Source organism: Danio rerio, chromosome 19, assembly GCF_049306965.1.
Source record: "Danio rerio strain Tuebingen ecotype United States chromosome 19, GRCz12tu, whole genome shotgun sequence".
NCBI classification, from domain to species: Eukaryota; Metazoa; Chordata; class Actinopteri; order Cypriniformes; family Danionidae; genus Danio; species Danio rerio.
The window spans coordinates 26,784,367-26,798,317 of record NC_133194.1 but is presented as its reverse complement, the minus strand read 5'-3'; the positions used below and the strand labels follow the sequence as shown (position 1 = coordinate 26,798,317).

The 13,951-nt window shown below is 34.9% G+C and overlaps 1 protein-coding gene across 4 annotated transcripts in view; it reads right to left on the bottom strand.

Moving 5' to 3' along the window:
* sema4ab (sema domain, immunoglobulin domain (Ig), transmembrane domain (TM) and short cytoplasmic domain, (semaphorin) 4Ab) overlaps positions 1-13,951 on the bottom strand; it is a 70,486-nt gene that overhangs the window by 4,026 nt on the left and 52,509 nt on the right. For all 4 annotated transcript variants that reach the window (XM_073931748.1, XM_073931747.1, XM_005170096.6 and 1 more), the window contains exons 3-14: positions 13,651-13,808; positions 13,253-13,312; positions 13,047-13,145; positions 11,843-11,948; positions 7,589-7,711; positions 7,372-7,499; positions 6,880-7,061; positions 6,622-6,766; positions 5,781-5,970; positions 5,072-5,187; positions 3,180-3,343; positions 2,936-3,024 (exon numbers count right to left, since the gene is read on the bottom strand). In XM_073931748.1, the coding sequence (XP_073787849.1) occupies positions 2,936-3,024; positions 3,180-3,343; positions 5,072-5,187; positions 5,781-5,970; positions 6,622-6,766; positions 6,880-7,061; positions 7,372-7,499; positions 7,589-7,711; positions 11,843-11,948; positions 13,047-13,145; positions 13,253-13,312; positions 13,651-13,808 (1,560 nt within the window). The remainder of the gene's footprint in view (positions 1-2,935; positions 3,025-3,179; positions 3,344-5,071; positions 5,188-5,780; positions 5,971-6,621; positions 6,767-6,879; positions 7,062-7,371; positions 7,500-7,588; positions 7,712-11,842; positions 11,949-13,046; positions 13,146-13,252; positions 13,313-13,650; positions 13,809-13,951) is intronic.

Here is a 13,951-nt window from a genome sequence, read left to right as displayed (position 1 = left end):
AGCCAGCTGCAGCACTGGTACAGCAACAAAGTTCCTTGATTATTAGGCCAGAACAAGTGTGCCACACGCCTGCTTTTGAGTGACGCTCCCGGCTGTTAGATCGTCTCCTAGGGCCTGGCTGCAGTACAAGTCATAAAGCCCACCTCCTCCATGTTAACGAACGAAACCAAATGATTAAATGAATTTCACTTGAAATAAAAATTCCAGAAAGGTAGTTTTGATCAATAGAGGCACTGGTTATCAAGCTGACATAGGTGCAGATCTTCATTTTTGTAAGGAGTATGTTTTTAGCCAGTAATTTAATGCTATAAAAATGGGGCGTGTCATCGTGATTGACAGTTGTGATTGAAAGTTTCTCTAAGCAGACAGTTGGAGCTTTGGGAGAAGATTGAAGTGTTATTATTCCATTTCTGTGTCATTTTAGCATGACAAAATGAGTTCCCCAGTAAACTATACTTTCTAACCTACAGGATCTGAAGGATCACTGTTTATTCAGTAAAGTGAGGGCCTTATCAGGTTTTATTATTAGTTTGCTGGTACACACCAAAACATGACAGGAAAATGCAGGTGATCATTATCTAGCAGTAATTCTCTTTATGGGTTGAAATAATAATAAGGAAGACAAAACTAATGTTAGCCTATCTCCATATTGATCTCCTGCAATGTTATTTTAACTTCAATTGCAGGACGTCTCTGACATTTTGAGTTCCAGATGTTGTTGAGTTAATCTACTGAATTGGCTGTTATAAAAAATTAATGTTCTAGAAACAGAATCTTGTATAACAAATAGAGCTGTAAATGTTATATTTCATTTATATACATCATTTATCTTTTGATTTTTATTTGAAAACTCCTAATAAACATTAAAATGAATGTAAATTCTTCTTTGCCAGATATTAAGGCATTGAATAAACCGAATGAAAACGGAGGCAAGAAATGATAAACAATATACAAGCGATGTTGCAGCAGCTGATAGACATTAGCTGATGTATTAATACTGCTAAGTTAATTGTACAAATTGACAAGGATTATTTTATATAGAGCAGGGATGGGATGTGTAAATATTCTGTTGATATTTAGAAATCTTGCTGAATTTTTCTGTTAAACGCACAATTTTTCCTGCATGGCAAACAGCTGTCCATGATGTGTATATTTTGGGTCCTGTTGATTGCTACTAAAAGTGTGTGAGTGATATTTCTACCCCTATATGAAGTTAACAAACACCAAGAACCCGTTATAAGAGAAATATTTTTGTGCTTATAGCAGAGTCTAACTCAGGCTAGAGTGTATGAAAGATCGTTTATTTCTGCAATCCAACATGTCTTGTAACATGTCTTGTAACTTATTAAATTATAAAAAACAGCCTACATCACAGTTTTTAAATCATATATTATTAAGTGTTTTACAATGTAAGTGCTTATATTTATTTAGCGAGACTTTGTTATGAGGGCGATCAAATGAGAAGTTCAGGGGACGTGGCTGATTTGACGTACAAGCATTTGGCTGGAAGCTTGACTCTGCAGATCTGCCTCTGGCTCCATCAGGCAGTCCTTCTGGGCATGCCCAAGCTCCAATTTCAGCAGTCTTTTGTAACTGTTTGTGCCGGTCACAAGATGTTTTGCATTCAAAGCGTTCAATGGGAAAAGGCACTGTTGCATCATCCATATTTTACAATCATTGGGCCAGAATAAGATAGAGCTAAGATCTTGCTTAAAAAATGAAACCCGACCCTACCCAAGCCCGTGCACCTTTTGTCTGAGCCCGACCCCGGTCTGACACATTAACTGCAATTATGAGCTTGATTTAAATCCAACAATTTTTTAGCACGTGAGCCGTTATAACAGACATTCTTAACTACAATTCTGAGTTGTTTGAACTCCAGAAATTAGTTTAGATATATCTTAATGAATAATGTAACAAGGACAGAGCATGTAAACTGCACTGTTTTTGTATTCAGAATGGATCGTAACAAAAGAGGACATTGTAGGCTGACTATCAAGCTTTCTGCCATGGCAAGCCTGCTTCTTGACATGTGCCTGTTCATCCTGTAAGTCGTTGTTTTTACGCATCTTTCACACCGCACGTGTGAGAAGAGAGTGTTTTGTCTGCGTCCAATTATTAGAGCTTTCATACTGCACAGAGAAGCAGCGCGTCAGTGCGTGAGCAGAGCTGAAGCATCAGTGCTGCGATCATTTCAGCACCGGGTCTATTTTTGTTGCTGCTTATGCTGAATTAAAGTGATAGTGCGTTGATAATGACTAAAACACATTGAATAACTGAACACATTGAATGAGTGAAAATGAGCAATTTTACCAAATAAATGCCTCTATAAGATCCCCTGATTTATATGCACCGTTGCTGCTCTACATACGCACTGCGCACACACACTGCTTCAACTCTGCTTGTGCGTGCGGTGTGAATGTATGCCATTGGAGGATATGCTGTTGCAGGAGCTAGAGCGTTGCTGCGCATGACATGCATTGCAAATTAAGCAACTTTGTAGACCCACACGTGTTGATTTGGCTGACTTTGCTAAAATATTCGTATCATATATCTAATAATGGCACAGCTTTCCACTCAATTAGGCTAATTAAGTAATGACTGAAAAATAAAAAACACAAATGCTTGTTCACAGGCCGCCCAAAGGCAATGGCAGGAAATATCAGCCAAGAATGAAAGTATTATTCCACTCATATCGACCTAGAAGTTTAAAACTCCTGACACTTTTTTTTTTTTTGAGAGAGATGCTAATGGTCCAATCCGATTTAATGATTTATACTAAGCTAGGATAAAAGAGGTCCAGCCAGACCCAGAGATTGGCTGAATGGATTAAAATATGCTAAAACTCTGGGGGACTCATTGGATTGTTTCTTTAATTATTACACATGATTATTTAAATTATATGTAAATAAAAAGGACAAAAACTTGTACTTACTCTGGGTGTTTTGGGGCTGGCCAGAGCGGGATCTGAGGTTCACACTGGAGCACTGCTCTGATACTTTACCCTCATCTACATCCTGAGCCCTGCAAGAGCAGCAGAAGGAGACATTCATTTCAACAAAGATGCTTGTGCTCAATTACACACTTTTGGTGGCATAGATTTCTTATGTAACCTTAAGCATTTTAAACCAGTTAGTATTTTTTTATGTTTGAGCACATTTTTCTGTGCTGATACTCACAGCTGATTCTGTGATGTGGTTATCAGTTTGCAGACCCTCTGGGAAAGGTCCCAGCCACAGAAAGGGTCTCTGGCCAGAACACATTCAGCACAGCTCCTGTAGTGAGAGCAGTTGGACACTGGCACTGACAGCAGCCCTTCTGAAGAGCCGATCAGCACTGCCCCCTGCAGGACGCATACAGACAATCACGATCATTCCTGAACACTCTTTCTGGGCTCCTCTGGTCAGGAAGTGAGAACGGAAATTTTTTTTTTTTTTTTTTTTTTTGGTGTACGAGTAGTAAATTAAATTACTAAAAAACAGTCTCTCTCCCTGTTATCAGGCATCCTGTTTCATTTTGCATCTGATATAATACAGGGTGTCTGCAGGTTTCATCAAGTAAAATTTAAGACTTTTTAAGACCCTTTTAAGACCACTATGATTCAAATTTTAGACTTATACAGGGCTAAACAATAAGGATTTTTTTCAATTTTTTTCAATTTTTTTTTGCTTTCCAAAATAACATGAATCAAATGTAGTTATTTCTTAGTTATATAGTTTAATGTGTCAAAACAAAAAAACAAGTTGTAAAAATTTTTTCAACATAATTTCCCTTTTTTAATTACAAGTGTAACATTGTTAAAAGTAAATTTATTATGGACACTATTACATGAATGAACAAAAATATATGATTGATTGTTTTTGTCCAAATGGATTGAGTATATAACTCCTTTTTAACCTATTGCATTTCTGTAAAAAAATTTTATTTCTTTGCAATAAAAAAACTGAAATATATACACGAAAAAAGTTTTATTGATATAGATTTCTGATGACTGGATGGATTTAAGGCCTGTTTAAAAGCATTTAAGACCAACAACACAATATTTGTGTAAAGTTAAGACTTTAAGACCCCACAGACACCCTGTAATATGTAATTCAGTAATTTTGATGTTTGCAAAAATTCAACAACTAAATATAAAAAAAAAGAATATTATTTTATAAAAAATTATATTATGCCATGCAACACTACATATTCCTTTAGAAATCATTCTAATATGTTAATTTAATTATGAACCAATAACATTACTTAATTATTAATTATAGTTCTTATTATCAATGCTGGAATTACTTAAAACTATATATTTTACAAAGCATTCAAAATGCATTTAAAATCGTGTTGTCTCTGTTGTCTAAACTTTTATCTTTCATTTTGATCCATTTAATGCATCCTATCTAAATGTAAGAAATATTTTTATTATTTCTATTAGAAATCTTATTAGCTATAAATTTATTATGATGTTTCAACAAAAATATTGAATAGCGCATGTATTTTCAATAATGATTTAAAGAAATGATAATTAAAGTAAGTTTTGAAAGACGAATGTATGGAAAAAAGTTTTACATTTACATTACTGTTCTTACAGATTTTAATCATATACATTCAGATACTTCTTTCAAAAACATTATCAATTACTTTTAGAAGCCTTTTATGTAAACAGTTGTTGACAACCCTTGATATTTATAATATTCTAAAATATTTAGCTTCACACAGCTTCCTTTAGTTTAACAAATGTCTACACAAATGCACACTACACTAGAAATCCTTCTCGCAGACCTTGATCTAACCCAATTATCGAAAAAACGTGACTGCTGAGGTCATCAGTTAATCCAAACTCACAGACTGCAGCTTGTGGGTCAATGACACGTAAATCATTTTACTAAATTTTCCATGTCTTTTACAAATAATTCACAAAGTAAATACAGAATAAAGACTTTAAAATAAAGTCTGCATCTGCCATGAGTAGCTGAGCTCTGATTGGCTAAGCAGTGTGATGGGAATGACTGGTATTGAGTGTTAAACATTGCCATTTAGATGAGTAAAGCTGGAAATTGATTGCTGATGCATCAGGTACCTTAGAAACAGACAGAAGGAGGCTTTTGACCATCTGAGGTTGATGAAACACTTGTATCTCCTCGATGATGTGAGCTCCCTTCTTCAAGAGCACAGTTTTGTGCAGGAAGCCTGACTCTGCAGGGAACAGAGATAAGATTTTAAAATGACTTGATGGAGAAAACCTTTATATCAGGACTGCAAGAAATTATTATAGGTAGAACATGAAATTATGCGTGTTATTAAAAGACATTCAAATTTCATTACTTTAAAAAAAGAAATATTAAAATCAATGTAAATAAAGTTACCATACATGGTTCCTTGCCCAATAAAGGGTTAATTTTCCAGTTTTGGTAGCTAATGTTTTAGCAATTAATTGTATTACTTTAAATAACTTCAGTTTATGGCAAACTTTCATTTGTATTTCGTCATTTCACATACTGAATATGATTTTGAATTGTTTTAGTTAACAATAAGAATATGGCTAGTAAGTCCACCCATTTATTCCAAATGAAAATGAACAATATTACCTTGGTAAGTGGCTAAAACTGGTTTATATTTGTATTATATTTAAGAAAATGTTTATTTAGTTTGAAGTAAATTGTTCATTTCTCTTTATCCTGTTGGAAATTTAAAACACCATGATGGAACTATAGAAAATGTCACAAAAACTACACATAAAATGTAGTCTTCTTGTTATTTCTGATGCTGACTGATGCAGTAACATATACCTGTAAGCAGATAAAGCACAGTGTAATATTTGCCGCGTGCTCCTTGTACTCTCTGAGCTGCGATGTTGCTGTAGCTCTTATCAGGTGACACCACTGTCAGGCCCTGATTGACTGGTAGAACACTTTTATCAGCCAGGAAATTGTCCTTAACAAAGCGCAGAGTGTTGTCTGAAGCATTGTGCAGTCCACACTGCAGAGATAAAGAGCAGACATTTGAATAGGCATAAGAAGAGTTAAGTAGATAACAGGTAAGGCAATTATAAACATTTGAATAAAATAAAAAGTTTGGGATATGGGAAAATTTTTAATGTGAAAAGTCTCTTAAGCCTGGTTTATACTTCTATGTCGAGTGATCAGCGTGACCCGCGGCACATGCCTTGCACGTTGTCGTGCATTTATACTTCTGCATGCTGCTTCTGTGCAATAATTCCGAAACACTAGCTGAAGTTTCTTGAGCTACTCGAGTTACTTTACATGAGTTTCCATCCATGTGCAGGCTGCGCCAGAGCAAACGCGTGCGCTAAACACAGAAGTACAAATCAGTCTATAAGTTCAAATAGGCTGCATTTATGTGATTAAAAAAAAAATGTAAAATGTAAAATATGTATTTTAAATTTGAATATATTTTATAATGTCAAAGCAGAATAGTCAACATTCTTTCTTCCGTATCACTCGAGCCTTCAGGAAATATTGTAATATCACAATTTACTAGTCAGAAAATATCATAGATTGTAATGTTGAAAAAGTACTGTTTGAATTTTTTTTTTAATAAAATGTCCTGACCCCAAACATTTAAATAGTTTATAATAAAATGCTGCAATGGGTCACTCATGGCACTCACCTCTCCAGGGTTTGCCATCTGCTCCTGCACCCTTGTGCTCCATTTCAGAGTATCCCGATTCAGAACCTTATAACGTCCTGTAAACACCTTTTTAATGTCTTTGAGGCTGAAAGCACACACGGCTGAGCGACCCAAGTTTACTCGCCTAAAAACAAAAAAACAAAAAAAAAAAAAAAAACAGAACTAAGTTCATAAAAATTCTCACTTCCTTTTAACATGAAAAAAAATCTCTGAAAAACCTGAAGCAAGTTCCCTCACCACTGAGAAGTGAAAATCCCATAGAAGAGTGTTTCATCCTCAGATGCGCCCTCTGGTGGAGAAAGGCTGATAACGTCCTGCAGAACGTTGTATGGCAGCTCTTGGTCAGCTTGACACAATAGCTGAGCCTTGGCAAAGGTGGTCCAGCGTTTCTGTAAAGTTCTCTGCCCACCAACATCACTCTAAACAGAGATTGACACATTTTATTGAAACCTTTTAGATTAAGCAAGTCTTTCACTTGAAAATGGAAAATACTGTTAGAGGATTAATTCGGCTGCAAAAAATCTTTAATCTTTTACTCATTCAACCAGTAGCCACTGACTTCCATAATAATTTTTAGGTTTCTAACATTGGTTTCTAACATTGTTCAAAATATTTTCTTTCGTGATCAACAAATAAAATAAATTCATAAGCATTTAAAGTACTAGAGGGTTAGTAGACTTTAAATTATGGTCAAACTATGCATTGTTGAGTGCATCAAGCAACACTTACTGTGCAAACTTGGGCAACGCGAGACACCGTAAACTTGTCAATGAAGTCGTATTCTTTTCCAATCTCACTGAAGAAGAAATAAACCTTCTCCTCACTGTGAATATATGTGGAGCTGATGAAAGTAGGATCTGAAATAGCAAAAAAAAAAAGAAAATGTCTAATTATGAGTGGCCATTAAACAGTAAATCAGTATAAACCATCAGCAGTTTTTCCTTGCCTTCTAACCATCCAAGTGTATCATCCAGTTTCAGATCAACATGGCTGCCCTCACTCAAGTGCCGTGAAATGACAGGTCGAGTTCCTCTGAAGTCTGACACAGTTCCTGTATACAGTTCCCCATCTGAAACAAATTGCAATACAAATACTGAAACCAAACAATCATAATTCTTATGTAAGAATTCATAATCTCTGTCTTTAATATTAACAGGGCTCCAGACAAAGACTTTCAAAACAAAAGTTCAACGCCACCATGTTCAACAGATGCATTTCAATTTCAACAACAATTGGATTGGATTTTTGGTTGATCTGAGAATGTCAAAGGGCCACAGGGCTCCGTATTAGGTACTTCATTTTACTAATAATGACTAACAATAAATAAATAAATAGATAGAGGGATATGAACAGCACAAGCCTGAATTTTACCTTTGAACTTACCTTTAAGCTCAAACAAACACCTGATTTGGAAGCACTGTGCATATTATATTAACAATCATATATTTTGTCTTTTATAAATGCACATTTTACAGACTGAGTAGCATTAGTTTGAACTTGAATGAGGGGATACTGAAGTTCAATTTGAATTCACCAAAACCTGTAAAAACAAAAAATTTAAAAGAAAATGGGAGGTGGAGCTAGAGATAGAACTATCAGAAGATATGTGGCAATCCGTTTTAGACAATATCCACTCATCTTCAATTTGTTTAAAACATAGAGTTATACAATTTTAAGTAGTACATAGATTACATTGGTCCAAAGTGAAACTAGCTAAATTTAAACCAAATATAGACCCTAACTGTGACCGATGTAACATTGAGCCAGCTACTTTATCTTATATGTTTTGGGCTTGTTCAAAATTAAAGAAATTCTGGCAGCTAATATTTAAATTCCTCTCGGATGCATTAAATACCTATGTAATACCTGAGGCCATAATTTCAATTTTTGGAATCCCACCACAGTCCTTATGTTTTAACAAAACCAAGATAAATGTGATTGCCTTTGCTACGCTTTTAGCTAGAAGATTAATATTGCTGAAATGGAAGGAAAAACTTCCTCCAACCTTTAAGCAATGGCTTATGGAACTTCTACACCACCTGACCTTAGAAAAAATACGATACACTTTAGGAGGCTGTACTGATATGTTTTTTCTCACCTGGCAACCTGTTTTAGATCACGCAAAAAGGATGGACCCCTCAGTCATTTTAGAAGAGTAGAACCTTTCCTTGTTTGTTTGTTTGTTGTTGTTTTTTTTTTCTCTTCAATTTTTTGTATTTTCTTTTTTTTCATAGAGTAACATATGCTTTACTTATTATTACTATTTATTTGTATTTTTTCTTAATATTATTTATATTTTTTCTAGAACCTAAATGTATGTGCGACAGGTTTTGTTTGTTTGTTGTGTAAAAAAAATAAATAAAATTGAAAAGCTATTTTGTAATGTATGTTTCATATCTAATATGTTCAATAAAAATACTTTTGGAAAAAACCTGTAAAAACAAAATCTAGTTTTGTAGTTTTAGCTCCACATTTACTTTAGCTAGGGCTTGTAGTCAATAATAGACTAAATAGTTCATATAGCATATAGATCAAAACTAAATTAAATAAAATGTATCACTTTTGTATCAACAGTTGTCTATTTTTTTTAATAAACTTCTCACACTACAAAGAACATTTTTTGAAACTGATTAGTTCAGTGGGGGTTTACGGAAACAGTTCAATCCAAAAATTCACTTGTCCTCTTTCTTGTATTGCACACAAAGGTATATACACTAAATATTAAAAAATACAATAGTTATCGACTTCCATAGTATTTTATTTACTCCTATTAAGAAGAATATTTTATTTTGCGATAAAGAAATGTATTACAGTTTAAAACCCCTTGAGTGAGATTAAATAATAAGGATTTTTTATATTTGGGTGAATTATCCCTTTAAAGGTTCTTCATAGAACCATTGATGTCAATAAACAACCTTTATGTTCAAATGTACAAACTCAACAAAGAATGCAGTGTGTGGTCAACTGGGCTTCGTGCAAGGCTCTAAACTGTGGGCCTGTCTGATTGATGATGAGGTAAATGTGAAGTGAACATTCTCAGGCCTCATGTCTGAAGTCACATGTCGGCCACCCAAAGATAAGTAGATCACGACCAGGATTTTAGAGCAAGAGGATTAACAGTGTCTGTTCAATGAGAGAAACCTCCCCGTCTCTTTTTCTAGTTCACTTTAGTCTTCTTCCTTAAGACCTAATTCACACCACACTTGCAAGCAGTGTGAGAAGGATGACCTCGGCATCACCGACATTGTTGTTTTCCTTGAAAGTGTTTTTTGCAACATAACAGAAATGTGCCATTTGCGCTGAAATTGGGAGTTTGTGATTAATATATATTTAAAACTTGATCATCAAGAAATGATGACAGTGTCAAAGTGCCTTACTTGCATTCTTAGTAATTTGACTAATAATAACGAGTAGGTTTTTTTCTATTTTCCAACGAAACAGAGGTAATATTATTATCATGAGTTATGAATGCACAAAAAACATAATCATATCCCCTATTATGGGTTTTTGAAAATGATCTTACATGCAGTGTGTAATACAGCTCTAAGTGAATGGAAACATCCAGCTGAGGTTTAAATCTGAAAGTGCACTGTGTTTAAAACTATTGAGTCTTTGACAAAATCGAATAAGTGGAATAAATGAATTGAGTTTGGTTCGGATCTTTTACTTGAATGCATCAACGTTGATACGGTACATCAACCAACTATGAAGTGCCAGATCTGTTAAATGTGAATGTGCCTTTTCCTTCAGACACTAGCGGAGCTTGGGGGATCACGGGAGTGATCATGACACGAAGATGACGATCAATGATGGATGGCGATTCGGCTGCGGGGAGTAAAGGGTTAAGGTTTACTTTCACAACACTACCCCAGTATAGCCAATGCGTGTGCTGTGTTTGTTCCTGTGATTTTTCAGATTTTTGATATAATAACCTACGAGGCAACGCAGGATTTGCCGACAGCTTGCTTTTAAAGGAAGGAACAGCAGAGACTATTATGTATTGCACTTTCTTAGATTTTGGCAGAGATTTTGTCAGCAACTGTTAATTAACCCCTCGCTAAGCCACACCCAAATCCGCCACCCACCAATCGTGGCTTAGCAACTGTAGCCACGTGCAGGGGCTCTGTCAAGCTTTCGAGCGAGTGCATATGGATTGTGCAAATCTGACAACCGGCATCCTTAAAGTTTGGACAGGATGGTGGTTTTCCCTTTTCAAAACCAAAAACCCAAGAGGAAAAATGCCAGCGTGGACCAAGCTGTGTGAGGGGCGCTAAAGGAGCAGAGTTAGGTTGGTTTTGTTTTCGATATTCCTATCACATTCAGTGATGGACCGACAGCAATAACTCACACACCTCTTACCCTGAACAGATCTAAACTGTGTTTCCAACAAAAATACAAAGCAGGTTTTGTTTCACAGCTGTATTATTCCTTTTTTTTCGCTGGGATATTGTGAGTAATGCTCCGTTTAAGCCTTCGCCATAACGTTATTTACTTAGTCATACTAATAGCGAATAGGTCATAATGACACAAGTTATTGATCCAGAAAAAACGAATCTGCAAATCTGTTGCTAACTTTACTGAACTTCATATTTCCATCTGTTTTAAGCTTGCAAAATAGGGGCTCTTTAAATAAGAAATTTGTGTGAAACGGGAAGATAAATCATGGATATGGACAACGGAAATTTTATTTTTACCTTTGAAATTTCCTTTCTGATCTTTTGTGCGAACAGTTTGTTTTTTTGATCCAACAAAAGTAATCAAAGTCACATCAAACTAAATTCAAGAATTCAATTTATATTATCTTCCAAATCTGAGCCAAGTTAGCAAGTTTATTTGTGATTTCAATGGTTCAATGTTAAAAACAATTCTAAGCCCACCAGGACTAGAATAAACTAACTAAACACTGTCATATCCAGTCATTTGTAAACAACAATGATATATTGTTTAAACAGAACTGTAATAATTCGTTTTTGAATACTCGGCAATAAAACACTGAGCTACAGCTACATTCATCAAAGGTTTACTGCATGTGATAGACACGGTGTTGTCTCTTATACATGAGGTAAACCTTTTTATTAACTCTGTAATGTCTTACAGATCCTGAAATATTAAACACACTAACTCTTTAGGCATTATGTGTAAATCATGCCAAATAACTAAAGCCAGATCATCATGCTCATGCCACTGTTGATATACTTACCCACAGTTATGGCTGAATTCTTCTGATATGGGTCATAAGGACAGCGGCCTCTGCCTTCTTCAGGTTTACCGCTGGGTCCTGTAACCATGGTGAATGTCTGTGAATTCTGTGGACATGAGCACATATCATTAACATATTGATATTAGATTAACATAAATATGTACACCACAACCTTGCCCTGCTAATTTTGTTCAAATCTGATCTGCAAGGAGAATTTAACAACAACTTCACACACTGTTGTGGTTTCATTCAGGCATGCACAATTCTGCTGAGATCTGCACACACACTGATCTTCTTCCTTTTACACTCATAAAAAAGCACAGAGTGTGAAAGCAGCACTGAGACTGCTGTGTTCGCATGACAGGATCACACAATGCTCAATAATGCATGAAAAATGCAAGTCACACAAGTTTCCGTCTTTAAGGTGCATGATATTGGAAACTTATACAGTCCAAGTAGCTAAAAATCAGGAAGTTATTCAATCTTTCATGCCCAGCAGGGTTATGCAATATCCTAACATGTCACATGATTCAGCCTGAGGTTAAGACTCCAGACTGACGCAAAAAGTTCAGGGCACTGTTATTGATGTTATTTATTTGGAAGGATATCAAATAAATAAAAACTAATGCAAAGTAAACTGCCTTTCCACCACATTTAAAATGTTATACAGCACAACTTTTTGTTTTGTCTTATTTCTAGTCTAAATATCTAAAAATCCTTAAATCAAGATGCATTTTGTAGACGTAAATATTGTCTTGTTTTCTGAAATAATGTCAGCGAGATTTTCTTTAAAGCAAACACAATAACCTGCCAATGGTGTAGGAAAAAGAATCTTTTTTTCACTTTGAAATAAAAATATTTTACTTGCCCCATTGGTAGATTATTTATTTATATTTTATATTTTGCAGTGTGAAATTCACTCCCTAAAATCAGTGACAGAAAATTTGATTTGGTTGATGAATTGATATTTATAAGGCATATAAACTAAATAGAATGTCATTTAATCAAACTTAATTGAAATATCTGATTGTGACAAATCAACCAAAGCTCACACTGAATCTGAAAATTCAACATCTGGTCAGAGATGCATGTAGTGCTCATATTGTTCTGCAAAATAAATGAATGACTTCTGGTCTGATGTTTGTCAGAAATGGTCAAAAGTTAAGAGTGCAAAAAGACAGTAAAAGAGAGAATGCGGTCTTACAATGTAGATACAACGAGGGCTGAAGGCAAACGTTCCACAGGCGTACATATGTGTAGAGTTCAGCACTTGCAAAACTCTCACAAAGTTATGACAATCCATCTGAAGGTGGAGAAGGAAAAAATGTTAAGGACTAGTTTATAAAAATTTGCTTAGGTTACCATTTTACACGGAGGTTACCAACAAAAAAAGTGTTTGGTTCCACTAACCTTCAATTTGCCTTTCATGGAACAATCATTAAAGTCTTTTTCTGAGGGAGACCAGTCCAGCTGAAATATATCATGGTCAAATTACAATATTTATCAATATAGTTATTTCTGTCATTCTTATCAAGCAAGACTAAGCATGGTACCAGCTAAAACACCTTATTGTGTTTATAAAACATTGCATAAAATGACATAACAGAAGGCTGCAGTTCAACAAAAATAATGAAATAACCATTATAATAATGAAACACTCATTACTGCAATCATAGTTATGGAATTTAAGTCTGTTTCAATGCTATAATAACATTGTTATGCTTTATCCATTAGTTTTCATTTTTTGGACAGTGAATTTCAGGGTGATATCCTTTAATCAATCACATATACTTAAAAAGCTCACTGACCTTCTCCTTCAATGTCATATCAGTCTGACTGATGTTGATTGACAGAATGGTATCACGTGCTCCAACAAATAAGGTGCCCTCATCGTTGCTAAGCAACAATGTGGTGGCGTTGTAACTATCATCATTTGTGAAGACGGTGAGAGAGCGACCTGGACTACCTGTGACGCAGCAGAAAATACAAATATTCATGAAAAGCAGTACTAATCAAAAATAATACAATAATTACAGATTACTTGCTAATGAATTACCGCTAATTTGGAATGTAAGGATACAGTATTTCTTAGAATGACAAATGACAAGT